At 44.6% G+C, this 27,116-nt stretch overlaps 1 protein-coding gene across 12 annotated transcripts in view; it reads right to left on the reverse strand.

Moving 5' to 3' along the window:
• Positions 1–27,116, reverse strand: part of LOC110490935 (receptor-type tyrosine-protein phosphatase mu) — a 302,121-nt gene that overhangs the window by 203,578 nt on the left and 71,427 nt on the right. For all 12 annotated transcript variants that reach the window (XM_036943984.1, XM_036943983.1, XM_036943982.1 and 9 more), the window contains exons 3-4: positions 5,243–5,520; positions 669–747 (exon numbers count right to left, since the gene is read on the reverse strand). In XM_036943984.1, the coding sequence (XP_036799879.1) occupies positions 669–747; positions 5,243–5,520 (357 nt within the window). The remainder of the gene's footprint in view (positions 1–668; positions 748–5,242; positions 5,521–27,116) is intronic.

Raw genomic sequence — 27,116 nt, forward strand, 5'->3', positions numbered from 1 at the left:
GTCGAGAGCCGTTGGAAAGTCACACACACACACACGAGTCTAGGCTAGTGACGTTGTTAGTAAAACGACTAAACAGAAGTGAAATGTGACGACGAAAAATGTGAGTGGCTCATGCGTGTTTATACCTTTAGTCAACATAATGTGTGTGCTGTACTACGCACTTGCAATCATCACACATTCTTTGTGGAGTGGTGTTCCTCCATGCCTGGCTACATGGCGAAGCAGATTTGTCCGTTCTATCCGAGGCAATTAGCCTAGCTTCCTCATGGAATTTCACAAATCTGGGGGAGGATTGTGGAACCGGAGTCTTTACTGGAGAGGAGGGCAAGGACACAAGAAGCTCCCCGCCATCTAGTCCTCTTGCCTTCGATTCAAAGGACATATTTAATATGAAGGCTTGTGTAGTATATTGTAGCTTAGTTCGTGTCACAGGACTGTAAATATGTTGCCCAGGAATATACTGTATATTGAGTTCGCTATGTAGCACAGACATGGGTCGGTAGGTGACAGCAATAACATGTGAGAAGAGGGAGATGGGGGGGGGGGCCTGAAGAGTGACAACCCAGTGGTAGTGGGTGACTTATGAGACACGCAAGAGATGGGTGCTACATAGCACATTCACTGTGTGTGTGTGTGTGTGTGTGGGGGGGGGGGGGAGCGAGACTTACTGCACTGATGGCCTTGCAGTGTGACATCCTTGATGGCTAGTAGACCTCTTTGTCCAGTGCTCACCGCCTCAAAGACAATCTGCAGAGGGGAGGAAAGGAGAGAAAGAGAAGTGGGTAAAGAGGTTGGCAGTTGGCACAAACATAAACAGAATGTGTCCCAATGCTCTGTGTCTGCGCCCCTCCTCTATTTCTATGGGAACAAGTACTGTTCATGACAAACTGTTCACACCACTCTTGTTGGTGGAGAGTAAATTTAACAGGTTTAAAGCTCGTTGCCGTTTTAAAGCACATTTTCTTGCAATTCTACACATGTAGACATGTCGAATGTGTAATCATGGGATATTTTAGTGACTCAAACATTACAACAAAATCTATGGTCTTAAAAACGTTATAAATAGCTCTAAGGTATGCAATAACTGACATGACAAGAGGAAAACTACCCAATTTTGAAATTGTATGTGCACTTGTCTTGAACACTCACTGATTTAAAACCAGCAAAATGGCGTAAGCATCGGTTGGAGGGAGTTTTCACCATTGCTAATAAATCCATGTCAGGGAATGTGCAAGCGCACTTCAGGAGAAGAGTAGAGAATGGGAACGCAGGCATAGACAACGCTCCTGTGCTCCCATTCCTTGTACGTCTAGTTAGAGGAGGGAGAAGCTGGCAGCTGCTACAGTTTAAGGGGCCCGGGCCCACGCGTTCAGGCTTCAAACATGGGGCCTGATGCAGGGAGGCGGGGGAAAAGGATTGGGTTACATGGACCCTTTCCATTTCAAACAATGGGGCCTGGGTCTATGATGACTGGGTTCATTTATATCCCTGAATCATCATGGCTTCCAGAGAGCATGCTTTAGCTAAGAGGCATATGATATGGGTTGGATTCCCAGCCCACTTCCCCTTCTTCATCAGTGCTGTTACAGTCCGTGAGTGGAATTCAGCCGAGAAAACTGTTTTAGGGTACACATCTCGTAAAGATCGACCTAATCATTTAAATGTTTAAAACAATGATGTTTTCTTGTACAGTCTCATCCTCCATTTCCCAAGGGGAGGAGGGAGGGGAATGGTAGAGAGTCTGTCTGGACTCTGGAGTCATGGTTTCTATGACAGGGTGTCTGTATCGTGTTCTTTTTTTAACGGCTGCACCTGCGAGGGACGCTCTGTTGCATTACCACAGTGACGAATAGAGCAGCCCGAATCATGTTCTCACACTTCTGACCTCGCGGTCCACTTCAGAGGAGTGGCCCCACGGAGACCACATTCCATGGCCCTTATCGCTCAGGAAACAACTGGTTAAAGACGCAGGGGCTGCCTTCCTGTTCATGCAGAGGTTCTGGCAACACGCCCAACCCACTTGGTTTACATCAGAGCTTTTCTATAGGCCAGAAAACGGGCCAATGGGACCTCGCTTTCTGGAGATCCTCCTTCATTCCCAGTTCCCAGTTATTTCATTCCATAAAGTCGTTCCCTGTGCACTAGTCCCCTTGTCCTTGTTCACTCACCTTCATGGATTTGGGACAACTGGGCAGCTGTAAACAATGCTGAGCCACCATATTGTTTTCAACTATCCAGTACCAAAAATTCTGATCAGTGATGGGAGCAAGGGATGAAGGGAAGGGAACAACGTTCTAGTATGAAACACACGCCCTCTGTAATGGTTGTGAGTGAACCCTGAATATCTCACTTGACTCGGTAACTGATGACAGAAACGGTCCGTTGGCGGTCAAGGGCAAGAGGACAGATACGATCAAGGACGAAAAGTGCAGCGTTCAAAGTTTCTGAACAACAAAAACAAACACTTAAGATAATAGAACTATGTGGGGCCCAGATATCAGGTTTGTAGACGCAAAAATAGCAAACCAAAACAAATGTCCGGGGAGACTACAATATCCACATGTCCGGGGAGACTACAATACCCAAGGACACAAATCAACTTTGAGGAGATAGCAACACTGCGCAACGCATTACTTCCTACAAGAAAACACTGCTACAATTCTAGCCATGATTCTGTTCAAACTCCTTCAATACAGCAGATCCTATGAATGGAAGTCTTCATCCCAAATGGCACCCTTTTCCCTATATAGGACCTTGTTCAAAAGTAGTGCACTATATAGGGAATAGGGTGCCATTTGGGACACAGGCCTAGGCCTCATAGATGTGCGCATGCGTACCTCATACCAAGCTGACATATGGAGCCCAGAATTATTTGTATTTATTTTTTTATTTAAACTTTATGTAATTAGGCAAGTAGGTTGAGAACAAATTATTATTTACAATGACGGCCTAGGAACAGTGGGTTAACTGCCTTGTTCAGGGGCAGAACGACAGATTTTTACCTTGTCAGCTTAGAGATTTGATCATGCAACCTTTCGGTTACTAGTCCAACGCTCTAACCACTAGGCTACCTGCCACCCCAATTATTAATGGATCTACTGTCTATTCTCGTGGCTCCTCATCATGCCTACCACATCAGCTGCTGTAGGATGTATTGTTGTGGGACCATACTTACTACAATGGAACCTATTTAAATATGGCCTTTGTTTGTTACAAGGGAATGCCAACCGCACCAGTCCCAATGCCCAGTGAACAAATAGAAAATGAGTCATTAGCCATGAAATAACATTGTTGAGCTGAGGCCAAACGAGATGCCTTAAATAAAACCATTCAGATGGGTTTTAATAGATTTGTGTCCCTTTCCTCCCCTCTCTCTTGCTTTTGAGCGACGGCAGAAGCATTGGCCGCTAATTACGACTTTAACGAGGGCCTAATTTGCAAAAAGGAAATAAAAACGCGAACGCCAGCGTGCATAATGTCACGACGTGCCGCCTGGGGTGATTAAAACCAAGGTTGTTAATGTTTGTCGCCTTGGTGATGCCAAGCAACCTGCTCGACCCCGGCGGACCCCCCAACCCCCCCTCCTCCATGTGTTTTTAGGTTTATCTTCTTTAGCTGCACCTGGTGAATGAGCTCAATTAGCCATGATAACGTTCATGTGGCTTGTGGGGGCTAGAGAAGTAGGTTTGCTTTTAATGCATAAGCGAATGTGAGTAGTGCTCCTCTGACGTGTGTGTGTGTGTGTATTGCTTTACTTCATGGCGTCCTTAGTGTAACTTCAGGTTCACCACATCTTTTACAAAAAGTCTTGTCAGTAAGTTGTTGAAACTTCCTAAGAACAAAAGGCTGACCTCTCATGCATACATAATAGCAGACGGGGAAGAAATGACCCTTCCTCCCTCTCACACTGTTCATTAAATACTGATGCGATGTCACCCCAATGTTCCTTTACAGATCACCTGGTAATTGTGATTGTGTCTAAAAATGGAATTGGAATAACAGAGCAGGTGGAGATGAACAACGCAAAATGGCAGGATCAAGATCAGAGTGTGCCGGGCTGGGGAAGACAATAACCATATTTGAAATGCACGGCATGATTAATTTAAAAGTTTCTCAAAATGCGGCCCAACCATTGCAATGTAATTAGACCTGTGCTGATAGACTTGCATTGTAAACTGAGGGGAGCGAAAACCATACGCTGTAATTACAAAATAAGAGACAAAGTAATTTCTGAATACCAGGTGGTTTTCATTTTGACAAACACTTAAAGATACTGTGCAATTACAGAAACACCATAATTACTTGCTACATTGCTAATTGGGTATAGAGCTTTGAAGATGCCGCCTTTCCATTGTTAATCTGAAAGAGTAATAGGAAGTCACAGAGAGATGCTCCTTCTGCACGGTGCCTCTGTCAAACAACAGATGGCGGTGATTTCTCTTGGGAAACGTGGAGATGTATTTATCACTCTTTACTGTCGGTCTCGCTAGGGAAAACCTCACAGGCACGTGTGTGAAAAAAACATGTCTAACAGCCAACACTGTATGTTAGTGGGAGGAGGAGGGCTCGATGGCGTGACCCACCAACCTTCCACACACACACACCATCAGCCTTCAATCTGAGGGTCATCCGTGGAGCAGATGACATACTGACGGGCTTACATGCTGGGTCACTCAGTACACACTGACCCTGTGAGCGAGCGTGTGTGTGTTTGACCTCATGTGGGAGTAAACCAAACATTTGGCGTGAGCGGTAATTGCCTCGGCTGGAAATTCACAGCGCTGCTGCCTAACGGCACGATGCTACACACAAAATGAGTTTAATTTTCAGAGAGGAGAAATATTGGGGAGGTGATGATAGAAAGTGGTTTGACCTCCAGAGACCTTGGAGTATGTGTTTATTGTACTGCCATGGACCCGCACTGAGAAAACATGGACTCTGTCAGAGTTCAATATTATTCCCTGCTAATGGGCAGTGTTTAAATATGGCTCTGGGGCTGGGAAAATGTCCCGATCTGATGAGTTCTTATCTCCACCAATATTACCACTTCATCAGTCAACGTACAACCCACAGAGGATATTGACACAATGTCTAACGTTTCCTAACTGCCCACAGTACAACAGGACTTTGACAAAACCTTACATTTGATGAACAGTAGGACCCTCACTGACAACCCTACCCCTTGTTCTATGTGCCACTTTTATAGACACAGCCCATCACCATCTTCTTTATCTCATCTCACCTGGTAGAAGTTGGGCCAGAAGGTGCTGACAGCCAGTTCCACCTGGCGCCAGGTGGGGTAGGCGGGCCCTGAGGCGTTCCACACAGGGATGCCCAGCGGACTGTTGTTCTCCTTGACATAGACGTTAAGCTGGCCCGGGTTGGCACCCTCGCGCTGTCCCGCTACGTAGTACTGGAAGATGAGGCAGTGGGTGTCGTTCTCCTTGAGCTGGGGCATGAGCAACTGGGCCTTCTGGCCCGAGAAACGTCCGCTGGTGTTGACCATCATGAAGGCAGAGTCTGGGGGGGGGGGGGGGGGGGGGGGGGGTAGCGAGAGAAGAGCAGGGTTAGTCATGAGATGGCCACAGCGTGACCTCTACTGAAATTACTACAAAGAATATCTACAAATGGCATGAATAAACTTGACTGGATTTCACACTTATTTAAAGCGGGAATCAGCAGTTGAAACAACAACGCTTTCTCCCATGCTCTTGTTTCGGGTAAAAAGCTTAAGGATGGGGCTGGAGAAATGTAACCACTCAAAATTCAAGGACCAACTATCCATGATATCAAAATGATAGTTTTAATCATGTTTTGAGGCGATAGTGTTTTGCTTACATTTACTTTGTTTACAAACTCGCTATTCGAATGGCCACTCCTGGCTAACGTCTCTGTCCCGAAGCAAGAACCAATTAGCCTGGAGCTAGCCTTGCTAGGCCCATCTCCTGGCTAGCCAAAGAGGTCCATCAGCCACTTGGGCTACAATACCTATTTTGCCAACTGGCCTGGACCCCCGCCGACCCATCACGACTGGACCACCGACGTGATTCGCCCGATGGGGTTTTCTCAACTGGCTCCGCCGTCACATCGTCCCCTGAATGCCCATCCGCTAGCCTGCTATCCGCGGCCCGCTAGCTTTCCAGAGCACATCGGACTGTTAGCTTAAGAGGCCCACCAGACAAATTCTTTGGCAACTGTACCTATTTTGCCATTTGGCCTGGTTTACCACACGGAGCCCTGCTGATCTGTGTTCCAACGTAATAGCACGAGGGGGCCACAACAGACTTTCTTCCGTCGCAACATCCCTACAAAGCCCTTCTGCTAGCTTGCTATCCCTGGGCCCGCTAGCTGCCTGAAGCCAATCACTGGACTCCTATGATCACTCAGCTATGCATGCCTCTCGCTAACGTCAATATGCCTTGTCTTATGACATTCTCCCAATCTTCTTCTGGATAATCCAAATGCTCTCCAGCAAACGTCAGACGGGCCTGGACATGTACTGGCTTAAGCAGGGGCACATGTCTGGCACTGCAGGATTTGAGTCCCTGGCGGCGTAGTGTGTTACTGATGGTAGGCTTTGTTACTTTGGTCCCAGCCATCTGCAGGTCATTCACTAGGTCCCCCCGTGTGGTTCTGGGTGAGATCTTGCGTGGAGCCCCAGATCGAGGGAGATTATCAGTGGTCTTGTATGTCTTCCATTTCCTAATAATTGCTCCCACAGTTGATTTCTTCAAACCAAGCTGCTTACCTATTGCAGATTCAGTCTTCCCAGCCTGGTGCAGGTCTACAATTTTGTTTCTGGTGTCCTTTGACAGCTCTTTGTTCTTGGCCATAGTGGAGTTTGGAGTGTGACTGTTTGCGGTTGTGGACAGGTGTCTTTTATAAGTTCAAACAGGTGCCATTAATACGGGTAATGAGTGGAGGACAGAGGAGCATCTTAAAGAAGAAGTTACAGGTCTGTGAGAGCCAGAAATCTTGCTTGTTTGTAGGTGACCAAATACTTATTTTCCACCATCATTTGCAAATAAATTCATTAAAAATCCTACAATGTGATTTTCTGGATATATTTTTTTTCTCATTTTGTCTGTGATAGTTGAAGTGTACCTATGATGAAAATTACAGGCCTCCCATCTTTTTAAGTGGGAGAACTTGCACAATTGGTAGCTGACTAAATACTTTTTTGCCCCACTGCACTGCAGGTCTGTACACAATTCGAGCTTCTACTTTTAAAAATCTACCTTTCCAGAAACAAGTCTCTCACCGTTGTCGCTCTCACCCTCTGCCCCCAGCTGTGCCCTGGACACCATATGTGAACTGATTGCCCCCCATCTATCTTCAGAGCTCATGCTGCTAGGTGATCTAAACTGGGAGATGCTTAACACACCAGCCATCCTACAATATAAGCTTGATGCCCTCAATCTCACACAAATGATCAATGAACCCACCATGTACAACCCCAAATCTGTAAACATGGGCACCCGCATAGATATCATCGTAACCAACTTGCCCTCCAAATATATCTCTTTTCAACCAAGGTCTCAGCGATCACTGCCTCATTGCCTGCATCCATAATGGGTCTGCGGTCAAACGACCACCCCCCATCACTGTCAAAATGCTCCCTAAAAAAACACTTCAGCGAGCAGGCCTTTCTAATCAACCTGGCCCGGGTATCCTGGAAGGATATTGACCTCATCCAGTCAGTAGATGATGCCTGGTCATTTTTTTAAAAGTGCCTTCCTCACCATCTTAAAAAAGCATGCCCCTTTCAAAAAATATAGAACCAGGAACATATATAGCCCTTGTTTCTCTCCAGACCTTACTGCCCTTGACCAGCACAAAAACATCCTGTGGCGTTCTGCATTAGCATCGAATAGCCCCCGTGTTATGCAACATTCAGGGAAGTTAGGAACCAATATACACAGGCATTTAGGAGAGCTAAGGTTAGCTTTTTTAAGCAGAAATTTGCATCCTGTAACACAAACTCAAAAAGGTTCTGGGACACTGTAAAGTCCATGGAGAATAAGAGCACCTCCTCCCAGCTGAGGCTAGGAAACACTCACCACCGAAAAATCCACTATAATTGAGAATTTCAACAAGCGTTTTTCTACAGCTGGCCATGCTTTCCACCTGGCTACTCCCTACCCACAGCCCTGCACTCCCCACAGCAACTTGCCCAAGCCTCCCCTTTTCCCCTTCACCCAAATCCAGATAGCTGATGTTCTGAAAGAGCAGCAAAATCTGGATCCCTACAAATCAACCGGGCTAGACAATCTAATCTGGACCCTCTCTTTATAAAATGATCTGCCGAAATTGTTGCAACCCCTATTACTAGCCTGTTCAACCTCTTTCGTATAGTCTGAGATTCCCAAAAATTGGAAAGCTGCCGCAGTCATCCCCCTCTTCAAAAGGGGGAGACACTCTAGACCCTAACTGCTACAGACCTATATCTATCCTACCCTGCCTTTCTAAGGTCTTCGAAAGCCAAACAGATTACCGACCATTTCGAATCCCACCGTACCTTCTCCGATATGCAATCTGGTTTCCGAGCTGGTCATGGATGCACCTTAGCCACGCTCAAGGTCCTAAACTATATCATAACCGCCATCTATAAGAGACATTACTGTGCAGCCGTATTCATTGACCTGGCCAAGGCTTTTGACTCGGTCAATCACCACATTCTTATCTGCAGACTCAATAGCCTTGGTTTCTCAAATGACTGCCTCGCCTGGTTCACCAACTACTTCTCTGATAAAGTTCAGTGTGTCAAATTGAAGGGCCTGTTGTCCGGACCTCTGGCAGTCTCTATGGAGGTGACACAGGGTTCAATTTCCGGGCCGACTCTTCTCTGTATATATCAATGATGTCGCATTCTGTATACTTCTGGCCCTTCTTTGGACACCGTGTTAACCAACCTCCAGACAAGCTTCAATGCCATACAACCCTCCTTCCGTGGCATCCAACTGCTCTTAAATGCAAGTAAAACTAAATGCATGCTCTTCAACCGATCACTGCCCGCCTGTCCAGCATCACTACTCTGGACAGTTCTGACTTAGAATATGTGGACAACTACAAATACCTAGATGTCTGGCTAGACTGTAAACTCTCCTTCCAGACTCACATTAAGCATCTCCAATCCAAAATTAAATCTAGAATCGGCTTCCTATTTCGCAACAATGCATCCTTTACTCATGCTGTCAAACATACCCTCGTAAAACTGACCACCCTACCGATCCTTGACTTCGGCCATGCCATTTATAAAATAGCCTCCAATACGCTACTCAACAAATTGGATGCAGTCTATCACAGTGCCACCCGTTTTGCCACCAAAGCCCCATATACTACCCACCACTGCGACCTGTATGGTCTCGATGGCTGGCCCTCGCTTCATACTCGTCGCCAAACACACTGGCTCCAGGTCATCTACAAGTCTCTGCTAGGTAAAGCCCTGCCTTATCTCAGCTCATTGGTCACCATGGCAGCACCCACCCATAGCAAGCGCTCCAGCAGCTATATCTCACTGGTCATCCCCAAAGCCAATTCCTCATTGGCCGCCTTTCCTCCCAGTTCTCTGCTGCCAATGACTGAAATGAACTGCAAAAATCACTGAAGCTGGAGACTCATATCTCCCTCACTAGATTTAAGCACCAGCTGTCAGAGCAGCTCACAGATCACTGCACCTGTACATAGCCCATCTGTAAACAGCCCATCCAACTACCTCATCCCCATACTGTATATTTTTATCTTGCTCCTTTGCACCCCAGTATCTCTACTTGCACATTCATCTTCTGCACATCTACCGTTCCAATGTTATATTGCTATATTGTAATTACTTCGCCAACATGGCCTATTTATTGCCTTACCTCCCTTATCTTACCTTATTTGCACTCACTGTATATAGACTTTTCTTTTCTCTACTGTATTATTGACTGTATGTTTGTTTATCCATGTGTAACTGTTGTTGTATGTGTTGAAGTGCTGTGCTTTATCTTGGCCAGGTCGCAGTTGTAAATGAGAACTTGTTCTCAACTAGCCTACCTGGTTAAATAAAGGTGAAATAAAATAAAGGAAGCTTATATTTTGGGTTCTGATGGGGTACGACAGTTGAACAAAGCTCATGAGGAAGTTATATTCTTCAAGAATCAAAATGGGTACATTTAATTTAATCATTCATTTATAAGTCCAAAAATGAATGCTGCAACTTCAGGTTGCCCCTTTAAGGTAAGAGCGTCACATGTTTTCAATGAGCATGAGTTACACTCACACGTTCAATTATGACAGTTTATGTTCAAAATATTAATTAGACAGGGCAAGTCATTAGGTGAGGACATCCAATACCCACAGTTTCTGAATGGGCATGTCATGAACAAACACATATTTGACTGCCGGTGGTAGGTACAGAACAATAGGTGCTGCTTTCAACATGGCATAATCATCAGGCTACGTGTTTGTAGAAGATAACTTGACCTGCTGGATTCAGAAACAGGAAACAGCGAACACGGCACATACTGTATTTTTATAACCGTATCCAAGTCTACCACTTAAGTTGATGACAAAGGACGGCTTGGCATTATGACAAGACTAAATCATGGCTAATAAGTGAATACAGTTTCAATCCAAGAGCACAAAAGGTGTGAACTGTTAACTACAGACTGTCTTTATTACAAGACCACAACACAAAAGGAAACAGGCGTGAAGAGATGATGGCTGCCTCAATCAGTAGAACAGTTAATAAATAACCCTGATGTGACATTAAGAGAACCTCGCCCATCCTGGCAACCCATCCTGACTATTGACTCTGGGTCCTCTGTGGACAGAGCCTTGAAAGGGCCCGGCGCACTCTCAGCTCATTTAAAAAGAGCCTTTTCAACACTTTTTTTTTAATGGGCAAAAAGTGGAGCATGGAGTTTGTTTTACTGCAAAAAGCCCTTGGCCGTTGTTCTGGCTCCTGTACGAGGTGTTCATTATCTACACAGACTGGTATTCTGGAGCCGAGGCGCAAGTTTATATTTCGCTCTAAAGTACTGTACTGCATGTATGCCTGTAGCGTTTTTCTAAAATAAGAGTGACATAAAAAAAACGAATATTTACATAGCGGCATACATAGTGTGGAATGTACGGCCTGCCAACAATGAATTAGAATTCTCAAATAAGTTCTCCTTACTAAGTCCAGTATGCCCAAAGCACTGTGGAAAATCTAAAAAAGTCTCAAGTGTCACTAATGTATACAGCTCCATTTCTAGCTTTTTCAGAAACCTGCTTTTCCCTACTGAGGGCTCAGTCTCTAACGTCCCCCGTCATGCACTAAAAGCCTAGATGATGGGGATAGTGAAGGATGGGGGGGGGACCCTGAGTGGAGAAGAGAACAGGGAAGAGGTCACTTCGTCCCTGGCCTTCAATCCCCACTTCCATTAAAACCTGGAGAATGCGCTGTGCCATGGCAACGTTGAAGTGCTCAGCCCATGGGGCTGCAGCGTCTCATCGGCAACCCTCTCATTAGTACATCTGTGCTCAGGCGTTGGCCTTCCGGGCCTAGAGTGGAGAGCGGGAGGAGGAGTGGGAGGAATCGATACAGTCTGGAGGTAGTCTAGGGTACACAGGGGACAAATCCAGTAGGGACCAATGGGCGCCCTTGACACACACCGCTTTTTGGGTTGAGGGCCGTTATTGAAAAAGCTCTCCAATTTTCTCATTTTAATTACCAAGGCAGTAGCTTAGACAGTGAAAGGATTGGCGAAACGAGAAGAGTTTGCATTGAATGGATCTCTGACGTTATTCAAGGCCGGTCGTGTTCTCGATGATTGGCGTACTACGTTGGGACAAACCCTCATTTAGGTGTATTTAGTTCACTGTAAACAGAGCTGTGGTTTTAAACATGAAACCTCTCCATACTGTTTGCAATACTCTGAAGGATCCGAGGCCTTCAACCTAAAAAGGTAAAATTATTTTCAACAAGAGCCATCTACTCAGGTGGTGAACAAGAGAGATGTTCAAGAGCTCTATACATGCAACCAGAGTTAGTGCTAACAAGCAGATGTGCTGCTGTCCACAAGTTGTACTGCAGTTGTAGCTCCAACTTGTAGTACAGGAGGAATAATCAGTCATCCAAGGTGAGTCAGTCCCTAGCGACAGTGTCATCAGCACTGTAGGTTGGCACATGCACAGACTCACTTCCTCTATATAATTAGACAGAAAACTACAATCCAATGAGTTAACCTCTCCGTCCCGGTAGTATTAATAAGACAGAGGCTCCCATCCAGTGACATGTCCAGTCTTGTGCATTAAAGTGTGCCTTTTCCTACTTAATTCAGATTAAAACGTAGAGCACCCACCCTACCCTCTCATTTCCCAGGCAACTCCATTGTTGATCGCCTCTGGCCTGCGGCACCGAGGGGGGTCAATTGATCACTCGTAATAATAATAATGGCATTGTGTCAAGGAGCCCAAACAGTCTCCGGGATTGTGTTTTAGGTTGATAGGAACTTTAGTCTGGTGCGGTAATCCTTTTTAGAATTGGTGGTTCCCCCACTCTGTTTAACCTGTTTGGGATAGGGGGCAGCATTTTCACAAAAAGCGTACCCAGAGTAAACTTCCTGCTACTCCGGCCCAGAAGCTATATATGCATATTATTAGTAGTATTGGATAGAAAACTCTGAAGTTTCTAAAACTGTTTGATTGATGTCTGAGTATAACAGAACTCATATGGCAGGCGAAAACCTGAGAGAAATCCAACCAGGAAGTGGGAAATCTGAGGTTTGTAGTTTTTCCAACTCATTGCCTATCGAATATACAGTGTCTAAGGGGTCATATTGGGGTCATACACTTCCTAAGGCTTCCTCTAGATGTCAACAGTCTTTAGAACGTTGTTTGAGGCTTCTACTGTGAAGTGGGTATGAATGAGAGCTGATTCAACCAGAGGTCTGCCATAGTGGCATGAGCTGATCACGCACGCATGTGAGAGTGACCTGCGTTCCATTGCAATTCTAAAGACAAAAGCAATTCTCCGGTTGGAACATTATTGAAGATTTATGTTAAAAACGTCCTAAAGATTGATTCTATACACAGTTTGACAAGTTTCTACGAACTGTAATATCATTTTTTAAACTTTTCGTCTGAACTTTCGCCTGGACTTGCCCGCGCCTCGTGAGTTTGGATTTGTTTACCAAACGCGCTAACAAAATGAGGTATTTGGACACAAATGGACTTTATCGAACAAAAACAAACATTTACTGTGGAACTGGGATTCCTGGGAGTGCATTCTGATGAAGATCATCAAAGTGTATATTTCTAACGCTATTTCTGACTTTTACTGACTCCACAACATGGCGGATATCTGCATGGCATGTTTTTGTGTCTGAGTGCCGTACTCAGATTATTGCATGGTTTGCTTTTTCCGTAAAGCTTTTTTGAAATCTGACACAGTGGTTGCATTAACCTCTTGAAACTAGGGGGCACTATTGTTATTTTTGCAAAAATAATGTTCCCAAAATAAACCGCCTATTTCTCAGGACCAGATGCTAGAATATGCATATAATTGACAGCTTAGAATAGAAAACTCTAAAGTGTCAAAATATTGTCTGTGAGTACAACTGAACTGATATTGCAGGCGAAACCCTGAGGAAAATCCAATCAGGAAGTGCCTCTTATTTTGAAACCGTTGTCTTCCTATGCACCCCTATTGGCCATTGAAAGGGATATCAACCAGATTCCTTTTTCTACGTATTCCCTAAGGTGTCCACAGCATTTTGACGTAGTTTCACACATTTATGTTGAAGAACGAGCGTAAACAACTACATTGCGATAGTGGCCAGCTGCGGGCTCTCAGAGTGATTCTTGCGTAAAAGACAGGTAGTCATTTTTCCTCTCGCTCCTACTGAAAAGCCAATTGCCCCGGTTGATATATTATCGAATAGATATTTGAAAAACACCTTGTGAATGTATGAAAGTTACATATTTCTAAAAAATATTTTTGAATTTTGCGAATTCCGCTAGCAGAACCCCTAGCCGTAAGAAGTTTTAAGAGTTTTTAAAACAACTGGGCTCATAGTTGGTATCAACAGCTGTTTATTAATTTCATGGGTACAAGTCCTCAGTGCTCACCAAAATACCATTGTAAAACAGTTCAGCTGACGGTTCCTCCTCCCGAGGTGGCTCATATCTTCCATGTTGCTTTTACTTGACACAGAGAAGTGTGATATCTTCTGATGACAGACACACCCAGAACACAACCAAATCTGTTCCCAACCTCATGTTATACTATCGACCTCCAAAGCTCAGATGACCCCTCTCTGTCCCTACACAGATACCAGTACATCTGGCGATGATCACGACCAAGCTCCAGACAGAGCACAGGTTCCCACAGCCACCAAGTCCCCGGCATCAGCCATTTCTCTCAATGAATTTCATATTCCAAAATTTGAGAGAAATAATCTCTTTGTGTATATTTTTCTGCCATCTTTATTTCAGCTCATGAAACATGGGACCAACACTTTACATGCTGCGTTAATATTTTTGTTCAGTATAGAAACAGTCTAGGAGACAGTGTTGCAGAGCACTATTTTCTTGGGCAGCCTTATCAGAAAAATGCTGCTTCCACAAGGGAGTGTGTCTTTCATGATTCATTAGTTAACTTCTAACTCCATCCTTCACATGATATCTAAACTAGGCCTTTTAATAAACGAGTCCTCTCTAATGTGCCTCAGAGCATAGTGTTCAGCTGCACGTTGGGATTGAGACAACAGGTGTATATGCCTGTCACTAGAATAACTCATTTTGCCGTGATCAGAAGAACACTTACCTTTCTTTCCAACTCGCTATGTACATTTGAGAGAGAGGGACACCTTTTATAAGTGGAGGCCTACTATCTACTTGCATTGAAACGACTACTAGAAACACCAGAGCACTTTCAAGGGATTCTTCGCCTCTTATTTTCAGAGCTGTCATATTCCAGGAGGAAAAGATACAGACGAGACAAGGAGGCACTGTTACGCCATTTTAATTTCAGACAGTTTGTGTGTGTGTGTGTGTGTGTGTGTGTCATTAAAAATCTTACAATGTGATTTTCTGGATTTTTTTTCTCATTTTGTCTGTCATAGTTGATGTGTACCTATGATGAAAATTACAGGCCTCTCATCTTTTTAAGTGTAAGAACTTGCACAATTGGTGGCTGACTAAATACCTTTTTTGCCCCATTGTAAGTATATTGTCCAGCTACCTGCTAATAGCCATAATGGCGCTGTACAACGTGACCGTGTGTGTTTGAAATAATATTTTCCAGTAAGCAACAATTTATTTACCTTCATTAGACGACGTTGTTCCTGTAATTCTGTGACATTTATTCCCATAGTAATTCGATATGGATCCATAACTAAATAAAAATTGGCATTTTGAAAGAGTATTTTTATTATTATTTTATTTAGGAAAGCATAAAGATGCCATTACTAGTTACATTCTTTTAGTTTAAACATGCAGACTGGCACTAAGAACAACGGGAACGTTTCCCTAGTCAGCGCCATTATTAGTGCAATGCCCCTTAAAGTGTTGCTCTGTGCTACCCAGTGTGGCGGGGTGGGGGTCCACCCCTCCTCCCTTCCCCATGGGCTAGGTCCTTCTTCTGTGTGCAGCTCTGCGGCCTATCCTGTGCCCTCTGCGCTCATGCCGTGAACCTCGTGCACTTTCAGTGGATACAGCTGGAGAACTGCAAGGCTATCCTATTGTGTGCCACTCGGGAGCCATGACCAATATATATTGTCCTGCTAATAACAGGGTTAATAATATATCTGTGAGAATATCCAAGGGGCATTTATATAATTCTAAATTAATAATAATCGCTTTGTTTAAAAAATTATATTTTGAAGATGATTTTGTTTTCAAATAACGTAAAATGAGCAAGAAAAAGGACATTATTGAACATGGGGTGAGACACCGTCATTCATTTTAAAATAAAGCAAGGTTATTTATAATGATTTATTTCTGGTTTTAGGGAGAGAAACCAAAAACCTACAGTCATCTCATGGGTCTCCCAGTCGAGGCCGGCACGGGTATTGAACTAGCATCTGTAGCAACACAGCTTGTACTGCTATGCAGTGTCTTAGACCGTTGCACCACTCAAGCGCTGTACAATGTGACTGGTCGGGAGTGGCCTACAGTACTACAGTAAGAGCAAAATAATGAAAAACTTAGCGTAACAGTTTTAGTAAGTAATACTGACGTTGTGCACAATTATCAGTTACTATTTAGGTTTATGTCGCCCACACATTGTCAGATAGAGACACAGTAAGACCCAAAAGCATAATCAGTGCTGTAACTCCCCCTTGCTCTGGTCTGGAGCAATGAAGTGGTGACGCAGGGTACCATACTAAACCACAAATTACCTCTAAGTCCCGCAGCACAATCGCAAAACTTTTAGTGGAGCAACCACTGTAGTTATGATAGCAGGTATCAGCCTCCTCTAGTGCAAGGTGGTCTGGACCTGAATCCAGTTGCTAAGCTCTCCGATACACTTGAGAGCCTTTAGTGGCGCCAAACATGTAAGAAATGTGAAAAAACCTTGGCTTTCTGAAAAGGCAATTACGCCTGCATTCTAACTAATGGACTTGGCTTGGGAAGAACATTACACACCTGGCATGTTCTGTTCCTGTCCCCCCATTAGACTAACAAAACATTTTTTTTACCCTTGAAAATAAAGGAGGCAATCTGTTGTCGATTTGTCTGCTACAAGTATTCTGTCACCAAATCAGCACCTCTGCTGGCATCATTTGTGGTGTTGCACTCGAGGATGACACTCGCTAACCGACGCAGCTGAGTTTACCCTTGGCGCTGAAGGGCTGCCGGAGAGACGGGTCTTATTTATCATGAGATACACCGCAGCGGGTAGAGACCTTGGGCTCTTGGCTTCTGAGTGTTCGCCAAGGGTGAAATCACCAGCATGGTAAGAGAGGGAGGAATCTCTTGTAGGTGCACTACTTGAACACCTGTCCATTACATTATATCGGTATCCTCGTCATGTCACCTGACAGAAAAATGAGCATACTATTTACACTAAGGTCGAGAGGATCAAACTGAACCAGTTAAGTTGGGAACCTAAGAGCCAAAAGCCAAGACCACATGTTTCAGTTTCTTCTGAGTTTTGAAAACATGACATAAATAGAAAAAAGCATTAACTAATGCAGGAATTCACACAGCGAGTCTCACTTTCAATTTAAATACACCTCACACAGCTGTGAGACACATGACCCTTGCAACTCATACCAGTGGTGAAAAACCCCATTAGCTAGCCTAGATTTTCTCCATCTCCATAGCTTAGCAGTTATTTAACGTATCCCTCTCCACCTTTTACTTAATGTGACCACGCAATGAAGGCTCTGCTTACACTGCGTAATTTACTAACTATATTAGAGGCACATTAGGGTCAGAAAGTTAATGGATTGAGAGAAACAGAGGAGTGGAAGGAGAGAGAGGAGAAAAAAGGAGAGAGAGGAGAAAGAGAGAGGAGAGACCGGAGAGGAGAGAAAAAATAAAAAAAATGAATAAAATACAAAAAAAATGAATAAAAACGTTTGCCATTTCCAGCTCCCATTATGAGCAGATATCGACCTTGTCAGTTGATGATGTTCATGTACTCTATTTTTCCTCATTGAGCTTTTGACATGGGAGAGAGAAGAATGACTCATGCATTTTAAAATGGTCAAACACAGATTGCCCGAATCCAATTTTTCCTAGGCCCACAAATGATCATGCATCAATCATTTTCTGGTGGGATGACATGCAACAAAAGGAGAGAACAACTTTTTCCCTCCCTCCCTCCTCTCTTTGAGGGATGAATTCTCAACAATGAATTTCTCTGCTGAATTGATTTTGGGCTAAGTGCAATAGGGCCTTCTCGGTGGAAAGAAGGCATAGGAACAAGTGGAATAGTGGCCTTCATTTCAGGTTAAATGGAACAAGCACTGTTCCAGTGCATGTTTAAAAGAGGCATTATGCACCAAAAAAAGAGTGGAGAGAGAGCGCCGTTGGCCATCAAGCCACATTCACCCGAGCACTTAAATATTTCAGCACAATTTAAGAGATGAAACGTGAGAGAGAGTGAATCAGTGCGGGGGGGGGGGTCTAAGGCAGCGGGGGAGAGGTGCGAGGAGACAATATTGTCAGTGCAATTGTCTTGTTGGTTCCACTCCAGCAGAATTGTTAAGGCATGTAAACAGCTCCTCGCGAGCCAGCAAGACTGGTAATGAGATTTTTCTACATGGGAGGAGACATCATTTCTCACTTAGAGCATGGATCAATGCCCTTCGACTGGGAAAAGGATTAGAAAATGTGTATTTTAATCATTATCGTTTGGCCGTGCGCTGTTATTGGAGGCGCCATGCAATTGCATAAAAAAGTGGGGTGGGGACTGGGAGTAGAGTTTATTCTAATAAAGAGAGGGATCTTGGGAATTGGAGACAGAATGTGACAGCTAAACAACTATCTCCCAACTTTAGGAGCTGAGGGAGAGCAAACTTTCTACGCCGTTTTTCTTTTTTCCATCCACATTTTAAAGTATGATCCAGAGTACGCTGGAAAATACATCTAGATGAGCGCCTAGAAAATAAATTTCACTGAAAGGATTAAAAACATCATTTCGAATCAACTCTAGCGTCACTCCTTGACAAAGCAATGTCTGCCGTGATGACTTGCCGAAACAAATCTGAGCATACCAGCCACCCTTCAGCCAGATGTCTAGGTATGAAAGGCTCACGTCCTACAAGGCAGACTGATTCAAGGTCTACATTATCTATTATAACACACAACTTTAATCTCTACACTTCACTGACTTTTAGAAGTACACAAATCAATAACAATTCATGTTTTCAAATGATACTCTGCCATGGCAAACAAACGCTGCTATAACCTTGCATGCACTCATGCACGCCTGCGCACACACACACACACACACACGCCTGCACACACACACACACACACACACACACACACACGGTTCATTCCCCATGGGATTCCGTTGATGAGCATATTTGTTTAGAATCAGATAAGTTGTTCTCTTTTGCTGTGCAGACTAATGAATGATTGAGGCTGGGGCTAAGCAGCAGAAGCAGGTGCTGCTCTTGTAACAAGGATGTGCCGTCTCTCCACTTATTGATTAACCTTCACATGCAAAGTACTTTGTAAATTGAAGTTGGGCTTATTGGAAATGGGATATGTGTAAGACCCGGTGATGAATAGCCAGAGAGTGTGGCGGGGGGGGGGGGTTAAATGTCTCCTCAAATGGTTCGTATTGAAATGGCTCCTCATTTCAATACGAACCCCAGTGTAAATACGTTCAAGGAACGCGGACATTTCCCATTGAAAGGCCCTCATGAGGAAAAGTTGACTTGAACTTCACGATCCTAATGACCTTTACCAGGAGGTCACCGGAAATAGGGAGCAACATTGCATGTAGAAACTTAGTATGGAATCATCCCGTTCATGAGCTATTCATGCTGAACGAAGGAGACACAAAACTGTCCAACCCTTCTTGAATGTAATAACCGTTCCAGCACAACATGCATTTTAAAAATGCAATTAGGAACACGGCAATAACATCATTTGCCTTGCTCTTAAATGGGTTCAATGAAACTGTAAAAAAAAAAAAATCATAATAATTACTTTAGCAGGAAATGTATAACAAGGGCCTTTCTACAATTGTTAAGGTAATTGGAGACACACATAACAGCAATACAAAATGAGCATGCGAAACTACCTGCTTAAGTTCATGAAGTAACCAACACAGTGAAAAGGAGACCCAGCAGCTCCAAGCCAGATGATTAGGCAGCATCCTCCCTTCTCTCACTCCCTCTTAAGAGAGAGGCCCTGTGGAACTCTGGGTTAGGTTGGCTCCCCAGACTGGCAGGTGTCCATGACTTCAGGGCCGCACCTGTGGCGTTGGCTAGGTAAGGAGCCTGCCACTGGCACCACCAAACATCCAACCTCACAGGTGCCAACCTCTCCCTTAATGTGCCAGTTCTACAGCCGCTATCCTTTACAGCCAGGGTTAGACTATTTGTGACATAGAAAGTCATCCACCTGCTTTTTTCCCGTAACTAAACACTTTGTAAACGTTTCTTTCGGTTCTTCCTGAAACACCATTTACATAACGAGCATGGGCAGCACCTTTGGACTACATTAGCAGTTTTAATAGGGAAGAGGACCTTGAGATGGCTAGTGAGTGACTCCGCTGCCTATGTGAGCCTACAACCCCATCTAATGAACACAATCACACAGTGACTAAGGATAGCAAAGCCTTTTGAAAAGAGGTTTTTGGTCGACAGAAGGAAGTATGATCGAGAGCGCTGCATTGATCGTACACAATCGCTCCCAGATGTTGTCTCACAGATTTCCTTCATGTGTCTGCTGTAAAGGAAAAGGAAGCTGGTTTCAATGGGGCCCTGATAACACAAGACTATGGTAAAAGGGGGATTTAAACAATAATCATGTAAAATGCCAGTGGCACAAGGACATTGTCTCAGTGCAGTCGTGGATCCTTCTAGGTGCAACTACTTATACTCTCTGAAACCTAACTTGCATAACAATCAAAGAAGATTCAGTGTCTCACAGCAGAAGAAGACACTAATCAATGTGGTACAGACTGTGTTGCATGAACAATTGATTATTTGGCTCATTTATGGATCTGGAGCCTCTGAGCATTAGAGCAAACATATTTCAGATTATATTTTTGTGAAATTGATCTGAAACTGATATGTATTACCTATCCTGTTGCCTAGTCACTTTATCCCTACCTACAGTGCGTTCGGAAAGTATTCAGACCCCTTGACATTTTCCACATTTTGTTACAGCCTTATTCTAAAATGTATTACGTTAGGTTTTTTCTTCATCAACCTACACACATTTGCACCTATTTTAGAATAAGGCTGTAACGTAACTAAATGTGGGAAAAAGTTAAGGGGTCTGAAAACTTTCCGAATACACTGTAAATGTACATATCTACCTCAATTACCTCGTACCCCTGCACATGAACTCGGTACTGGTATCCCGCGTATATCAAAGTTAGTTACTCATTATGTATTCATTCCTTGTGTTATTATTTTTCTATTATTTTCTCTGCATTGTTGGGAAGGGCCTATAAGTAAGCATTTCCCTGTTAGTCTACACCTGTGTAGTACAGGGAGGATGTTTGTTATTCCCCAAACACTTGGAGCTTGATAGAAAATAGGCCTAAACCTTGAGGATGTGTAATGGAGTAATGGCATTATCATATTTCATTGTATCCCACAAACTGGAGGAGCCAAAACTAATCCATTCACTTAGACGACGGTATCGTTTCTAATTACGCAGTCAAAGTATGGAAGACTGTCCATAACTTGCCTTCTCCATATTTCATAATCACCAGCCCGACCGGCCCAAATGTCTCCATTTCCTGCTGGAAGGCTTTACCTTTTTACCATGTCTAAATGGCTTCATCTATTCCACTAAATACTGCATCCCCGGTATCAACTCATTTAGCGCACAGGGAGTCTAGAGTGAGTGCTAATCAAAAGAGCAGAGGTTGGAGGTATTATATTTTTTCAATGAGCTTTTTTCAGTAAACGACGGAGGGGCCGGCCGCCCAGTGCGGCATGCTGGATGTAATTTGTCGGAATTACTGCGGCCCTCATTATGGCCAAACGCTGTCAGGTCCTGAACTTGTAGATCATTACTGTGGTTCGATTTCATCCGGAGAGAACCACTCTTCACACCTCCTGTTCTCCCTCCACCCAGCCCTCCCAAACCCTCCTCTCCTCCGTCCACCTCGAGCACTCAACTCCGTCCGCTAATATGCAAACAAACAACGTTTTCCAAATGGGCGATGTGGAGGCCGTGGAGGCCGTGGTGGCGAGCTCTCTCGCCACTACAGGATTTGTGCCTCTAATCCCTTCCACATTTTAACGAGGAGGAGTTTCAGCAGGTGCTGTGCACCTTGAGGTTAGCCAGAGTCTTAGCTGAGAACCCACTCCCAGAGAGTCTGTGCTGAGCACCTTGAGGTTAGCCAGAGTCTTAGCTGAGAACCCACTCCCAGAGAGTCTGTGCTGAGCACCTTGAGGTTAGCCAGAGTCTTAGCTGAGAACCCACTCCCAGAGAGTCTGGGCTGAGCACCTTGAGGTTAGCCAGAGTCTTCGCTGAGAACCCACTCCCAGAGAGTCTGTGCTGAGCATGCACTTTCGAGCCACAATGTCAAATCAACCCCGACGGAGAACAAAGAAAAAAAAGAAGAAAAAAAAGTCCAAAAGTGGAGACTTGACAGAAAAGCCTAAATCCTCAACAAGATCCCACTGATTGCTGTGTATTATCAAAACATAGCAAGACTTTTCTGAATCCCCATCTCAAGTCTGTATGTTGGCTATGGTCTCTAAGGATTCAGCCTTTGACACAAAAGTAATTAGTCACCACAAACAACACCCAACGTGCCTACAACTTAGGTTGCAGCAAAAACAACGTGGCACCTGCACTGCCAAGTCAGTGACCAAATAAAATGACACACATTAGCTCCATTGACCAGTAGTTGTTAATCAGAGTCCATTGTGTACAGGTCGTTTCTTCTCAAGTTGGTCAAGGCTGGTCTTTTATATGGTGTGCGTCTCTTTACCCAGGTCTCCAGTAACCCTGGTGGTTGCTTGTCTCACACACACATTAGAAACTAATAAAGTCTCACACCACGTCAACAGCTTCCGTGGATTGTGTGAACGCTCCCCCTCCAATGTTTCTGCCATGTTTACCATCCGTTTCCTTAGAAACCAACAGATACTGTAGTTCTAGTCAAAATAACAAGGGGGGCATAGGGGTTTGGAAGACTGACACAGAAAAGTCAATTGTGTTCTGATCAGATATGCATTTGCGTCGTAAGTGCTCTATTGCGTGGGCCTCGATGTTCACCCCTTCCCTCCTCTGCCATGGTACAGAGGGGATATTTGCAGATATGTGGGAGGTCTTTGAGATAGCAAAGAGCCTGTATCTTTGTGATCTATAAGAGGTATGCAGCCTTCGCTTGAGGGAACAACAGTATCAAGTCAAACCAGTCGACTATTTACGGCTTATTTCCGAAGAGAAAAAACGAGAAGAGGAGTAAGTGTCTTTCCTTTAGCACCTCAGTTCTTGGCTTGAGGCTGTGTGTTTGAAACTTGCAGCTGATGGTGTGAATTATATAGTTGTCAAAGTTTGATTGTGTTATACATAGGTAGAATCAATAATTCTACATCACATTGATCTCACGGGTCGTAATTTTATGTTTCAGATTATCAGTAGGTGAATAATGCATGAAGGTTGTGCCCTTTTTATTGATAGGGCTTCATGTAGAAGCCCACTGATTATGGAAATTATTATAAAGTGACTTTGTCCAACATGGCACCCAAAGCTATTTCCTTTCCTCCTTCATGGTGTGAAAGGTGGTCTTTCTCACCTCTTGCTGCTCTCAGGTAGCACAGAGCTAAAGCACACACTGGGCTCAGTACCACATTCCCAAACTCACTACGCTTATTTCACACTTCCCCTGGTGGAAATCTCAGTTAACAGTTGATTTGATTCCGGGCGTGTTTCCTGTACGGCCGGTCCTCGTCTCTCGTATCCTATCCAACTACTATGACAGGGTAAGTGGATTGATTGAGCTTGATTTGACACATTCCTCCTCTTGCCCCCTAGCCTCTCCAACAAACATACATGCACACACACAGGCGCACACACCTGATCCTGATGCCTAAGCATCCAGGTGGGAGGGATGGGGTGGTGGGGGTGTTTTAGAGTTGAAGATAAATGGAAGCCCTGTTTCTTTCATCATTTGGGAATTCTTTGATTTGTTCAATTTAGCCAGGAAATAATGAGCTGTTTTTCCACGGCTGCGGGACAGTCACAGAACGGTCCCTCCTTTTGACAAAAGAAAAGAGCTGAAGTACTCCCCCCCCCTCCCTCAGTACTCGCTTTCAAGTGCCCGTCTTCGATCAGTCATTGCCTTATTAAATTGCTAAACTGAAGATAATGGCTGATAATTGTATCCCGGTACCTGGGACTCTCCATCTGTGATTCCCGGAGGCCATACGGAGTGCAGGAGACGTCTGAGGCTGCGTCTCATTAGCGTAGTGCTGCGATGAAAGGGACTGCTTTCCCTGAGTACACTTATTACCATTAAAACAAAATCACTTCACTCACTCGAGCTCTCCTCCTCAGAACCCCGTCAGGTAGACTTTCCTGGTTGAAGAGAAGTGACGAAAGGAAGTAGACCCCAGGAAATGGGGTCATTTTTAATTTTCGCAGTCATATTGGTGACTTTTCTCAGCAGGTTATGAGAATTAGGTTATGCTTAGGAAGGTTAGGGTAGCTGAAATGCTCTCCTAACCTGCTACGAAAAGTGTTTTCAGGGAGTCCCTTCATATTGCACTACAGTCTACCAGTGCCAATACTCATAGACACAAGCTGATGCAGACGTGCATACTAACACAGTCTCAAACCACACACACTCTCCTATTAAAGGAGTCAAGGCTGTGATGTGCAGAAGGCTCCGGGGAGGGGGTAAAAAGTAGAGTGATTTACTGGGACTTTTTTCAATTTGTAAAACACTAACCTCGGGCTGCGGCTGTAGCTAGTTCCTTCTCTGTCGCTAGACACTGTTGCTGACTGTGACTGTGGGGAGCACGGGTTTATGGGACGTGACCCTGCAACAAATCATGTTCCAAAGCAGAGGCAATGGCGGGCGGCACACCCCTGTGCCACCGCGAAGCGCCTCGCTCCTTTACCCCCATCACCGGCCCGTCCAATTTAAGGAGGCGCCATCTCAAGCAGAGATGTCCACTTGGAAATTACACCATCCCGAAAATGAGACTCGCTCCACGAGCTACTGGGCTGGTGTGGCTCTGGTTATGAAGCCAAGGTGACAGAGATAGCAGAGAAATAAGCCATAAATTGATACAGGGCATAAATTGATATTTTAATTAATACAGAGAGGAGATAGTCCAGCATCACCTGATTCAGAGAGTTTCATTCTCCTCCAGTCCTCATTATTTCAGGCCATAATTCTCTTTGCGGCAGGGCCAGCCATCGAAATTGAACAGCCCTACTGCTAGCAAGCTCCATTTAACCAGCCGACAGTGGCTGGAAAATCTGGAAAATCAGACAAATATAATGCTGCTCACAATCCCCAATAACAAGACAGGGTACATGGAGGGTCAATCCCCAATAACAAGACAGGGTACATGGAGGGACAATCCACAATAACAAGACAGGGTACATGGAGGGACAATCCCCAATTACAAGACAGGGTAGATGGAGGGTCAATCCCCAATAACAAGACAGGGTACATGGAGGGACAATCCACAATAACAAGACAGGGTACATGGAGGGACAATCCCCAATAACAAGACAGGGTACATGGAGGGTCAATCCCCAATAACAAGACAGGGTACATGGAGGGACAATCCCCAATAACAAGACAGGGTACAGAGGACAATCCACAATAACAAGACAGGGTACATGGAGGGACAATCCCCAATAACAAGACAGGGTACATGGAGGGACAATCCCCAATAACAAGACAGGGTACATGGAGGGACAATCCACAATAACAAGACAGGGTACATGGAGGGACAATCCCCAATAACAAGACAGGGTACATGGAGGGACAATCCACAATAACAAGACAGGGTACATGGAGGGACAATCCCCAATAACAAGACAGGGTACATGGAGAGACAGGTGACAGAATTTTAAAATATAAAACATTTTAAGACAAAAAAATAATAATTGCTCTTCCACATAAGAATGACATTTTTGGAAAGTGGGACAGAAATACAACACGGGTCAGAAATCTTTATTACGATAGATTCCATTACAATTGTGCCTTAACATCCTACGAAGTGGATCTTCACAATGTTTAAAAGGTGACACTGCCTGTCAATCTCAGACGGCAGCAGAATGAGAGATAGCAGGTCTGGATCAGTAGGGTAAACAGACATGGGAGAAAGGTGTGCGGTAAGGGAAAGGATGGCCTCGTCCTCTCTGCCAACCAGACCACAGACTCATTACCATGCTTGTGGAGTTAGGATGGGAGTCAGGGTTGCGCTGCCTCTGTTCTAGTCAGTCAATGATAAGAGAACATTCTATTGGAATTTCCCTTTTGAAAAATACTGAACCCTAAAAGGAAGAACACCTCTTCCTTTCCCTGGTGTGACAGAAATGAATCACCATATTCACATACCAATTTCACTACTGGCCAAAATAAAATAATTAATCAGGCCATGTGATTGCATGGCAAGGGTTACAGAACGTGAACATCTACCCCTAGCCCACTGCCGCTCATTTTTCTCTTGCACTCCGTGCCCACTCCCCTTTTCCCTGACACAGCCCAACCTCAAGGTCCAGATCAAATCAAGACAGACCCCCCTCAATCCCACATTAAAGTTCCTATGCTGACAGAGAGAGGTTTCCTGTCGGGGTGAGGGGCTGGGACCAGCAGCTGATGGGACATTGGCTGCTCAGTGCAATTGTGTAGAAGAGGGCTCTGTAGTTTATTCGTGAGGGTTGGGGTGGTGTGTGTGTGTGTGTGTGTGTGTGTGTGTGTGTGTGTGTGTGTGTGTAGGATTTGTCTAAAGCATTGACATAGAGGTCTAGTCTGAGAGCCTGTCGTACAACACAAACTCAAAAAGCCTTTGGAAAGTACACAAAAAAAGTGGAAGGCCAATGTGAGTGTGAGAGAGAGAGACTTCCTGACTTTGACAAAAATGTGTCTGCCACAGCGGCACAGTTTGCAACTGGCAGCCAAGAGAGAAAGAGTGTCATAATGAACTTGTACACGATATGCAGTGATGCGCGACAAGGGGAGGGCAGGGAGGGGGGAGAGATGGTCCCGGTTGGGTCCTCGTAGGCATTATCTGTGTTTGTTTGCGTGGAATTAGTGGGCTAGGTTTTAATTACGGCCATGTGTGCACTGATAGGTGGCTTTGTAATCACAGTCGGTCCCCATGGCAGCAGTGCGAAATAAGCTAGACACACACCCCCACCCCCCAGTGACTGACTGACTGGCGGAGGGGTCGTGTTCAAAGGCCTGACATGATTGGCTGCTCTCACTCATGTGGCCAACACCGATAAGCCTCTAACACGGAAAT

This window comes from Oncorhynchus mykiss, chromosome 15 (assembly GCF_013265735.2).
Source record: "Oncorhynchus mykiss isolate Arlee chromosome 15, USDA_OmykA_1.1, whole genome shotgun sequence".
Taxonomy (NCBI): Eukaryota; Metazoa; Chordata; class Actinopteri; order Salmoniformes; family Salmonidae; genus Oncorhynchus; species Oncorhynchus mykiss.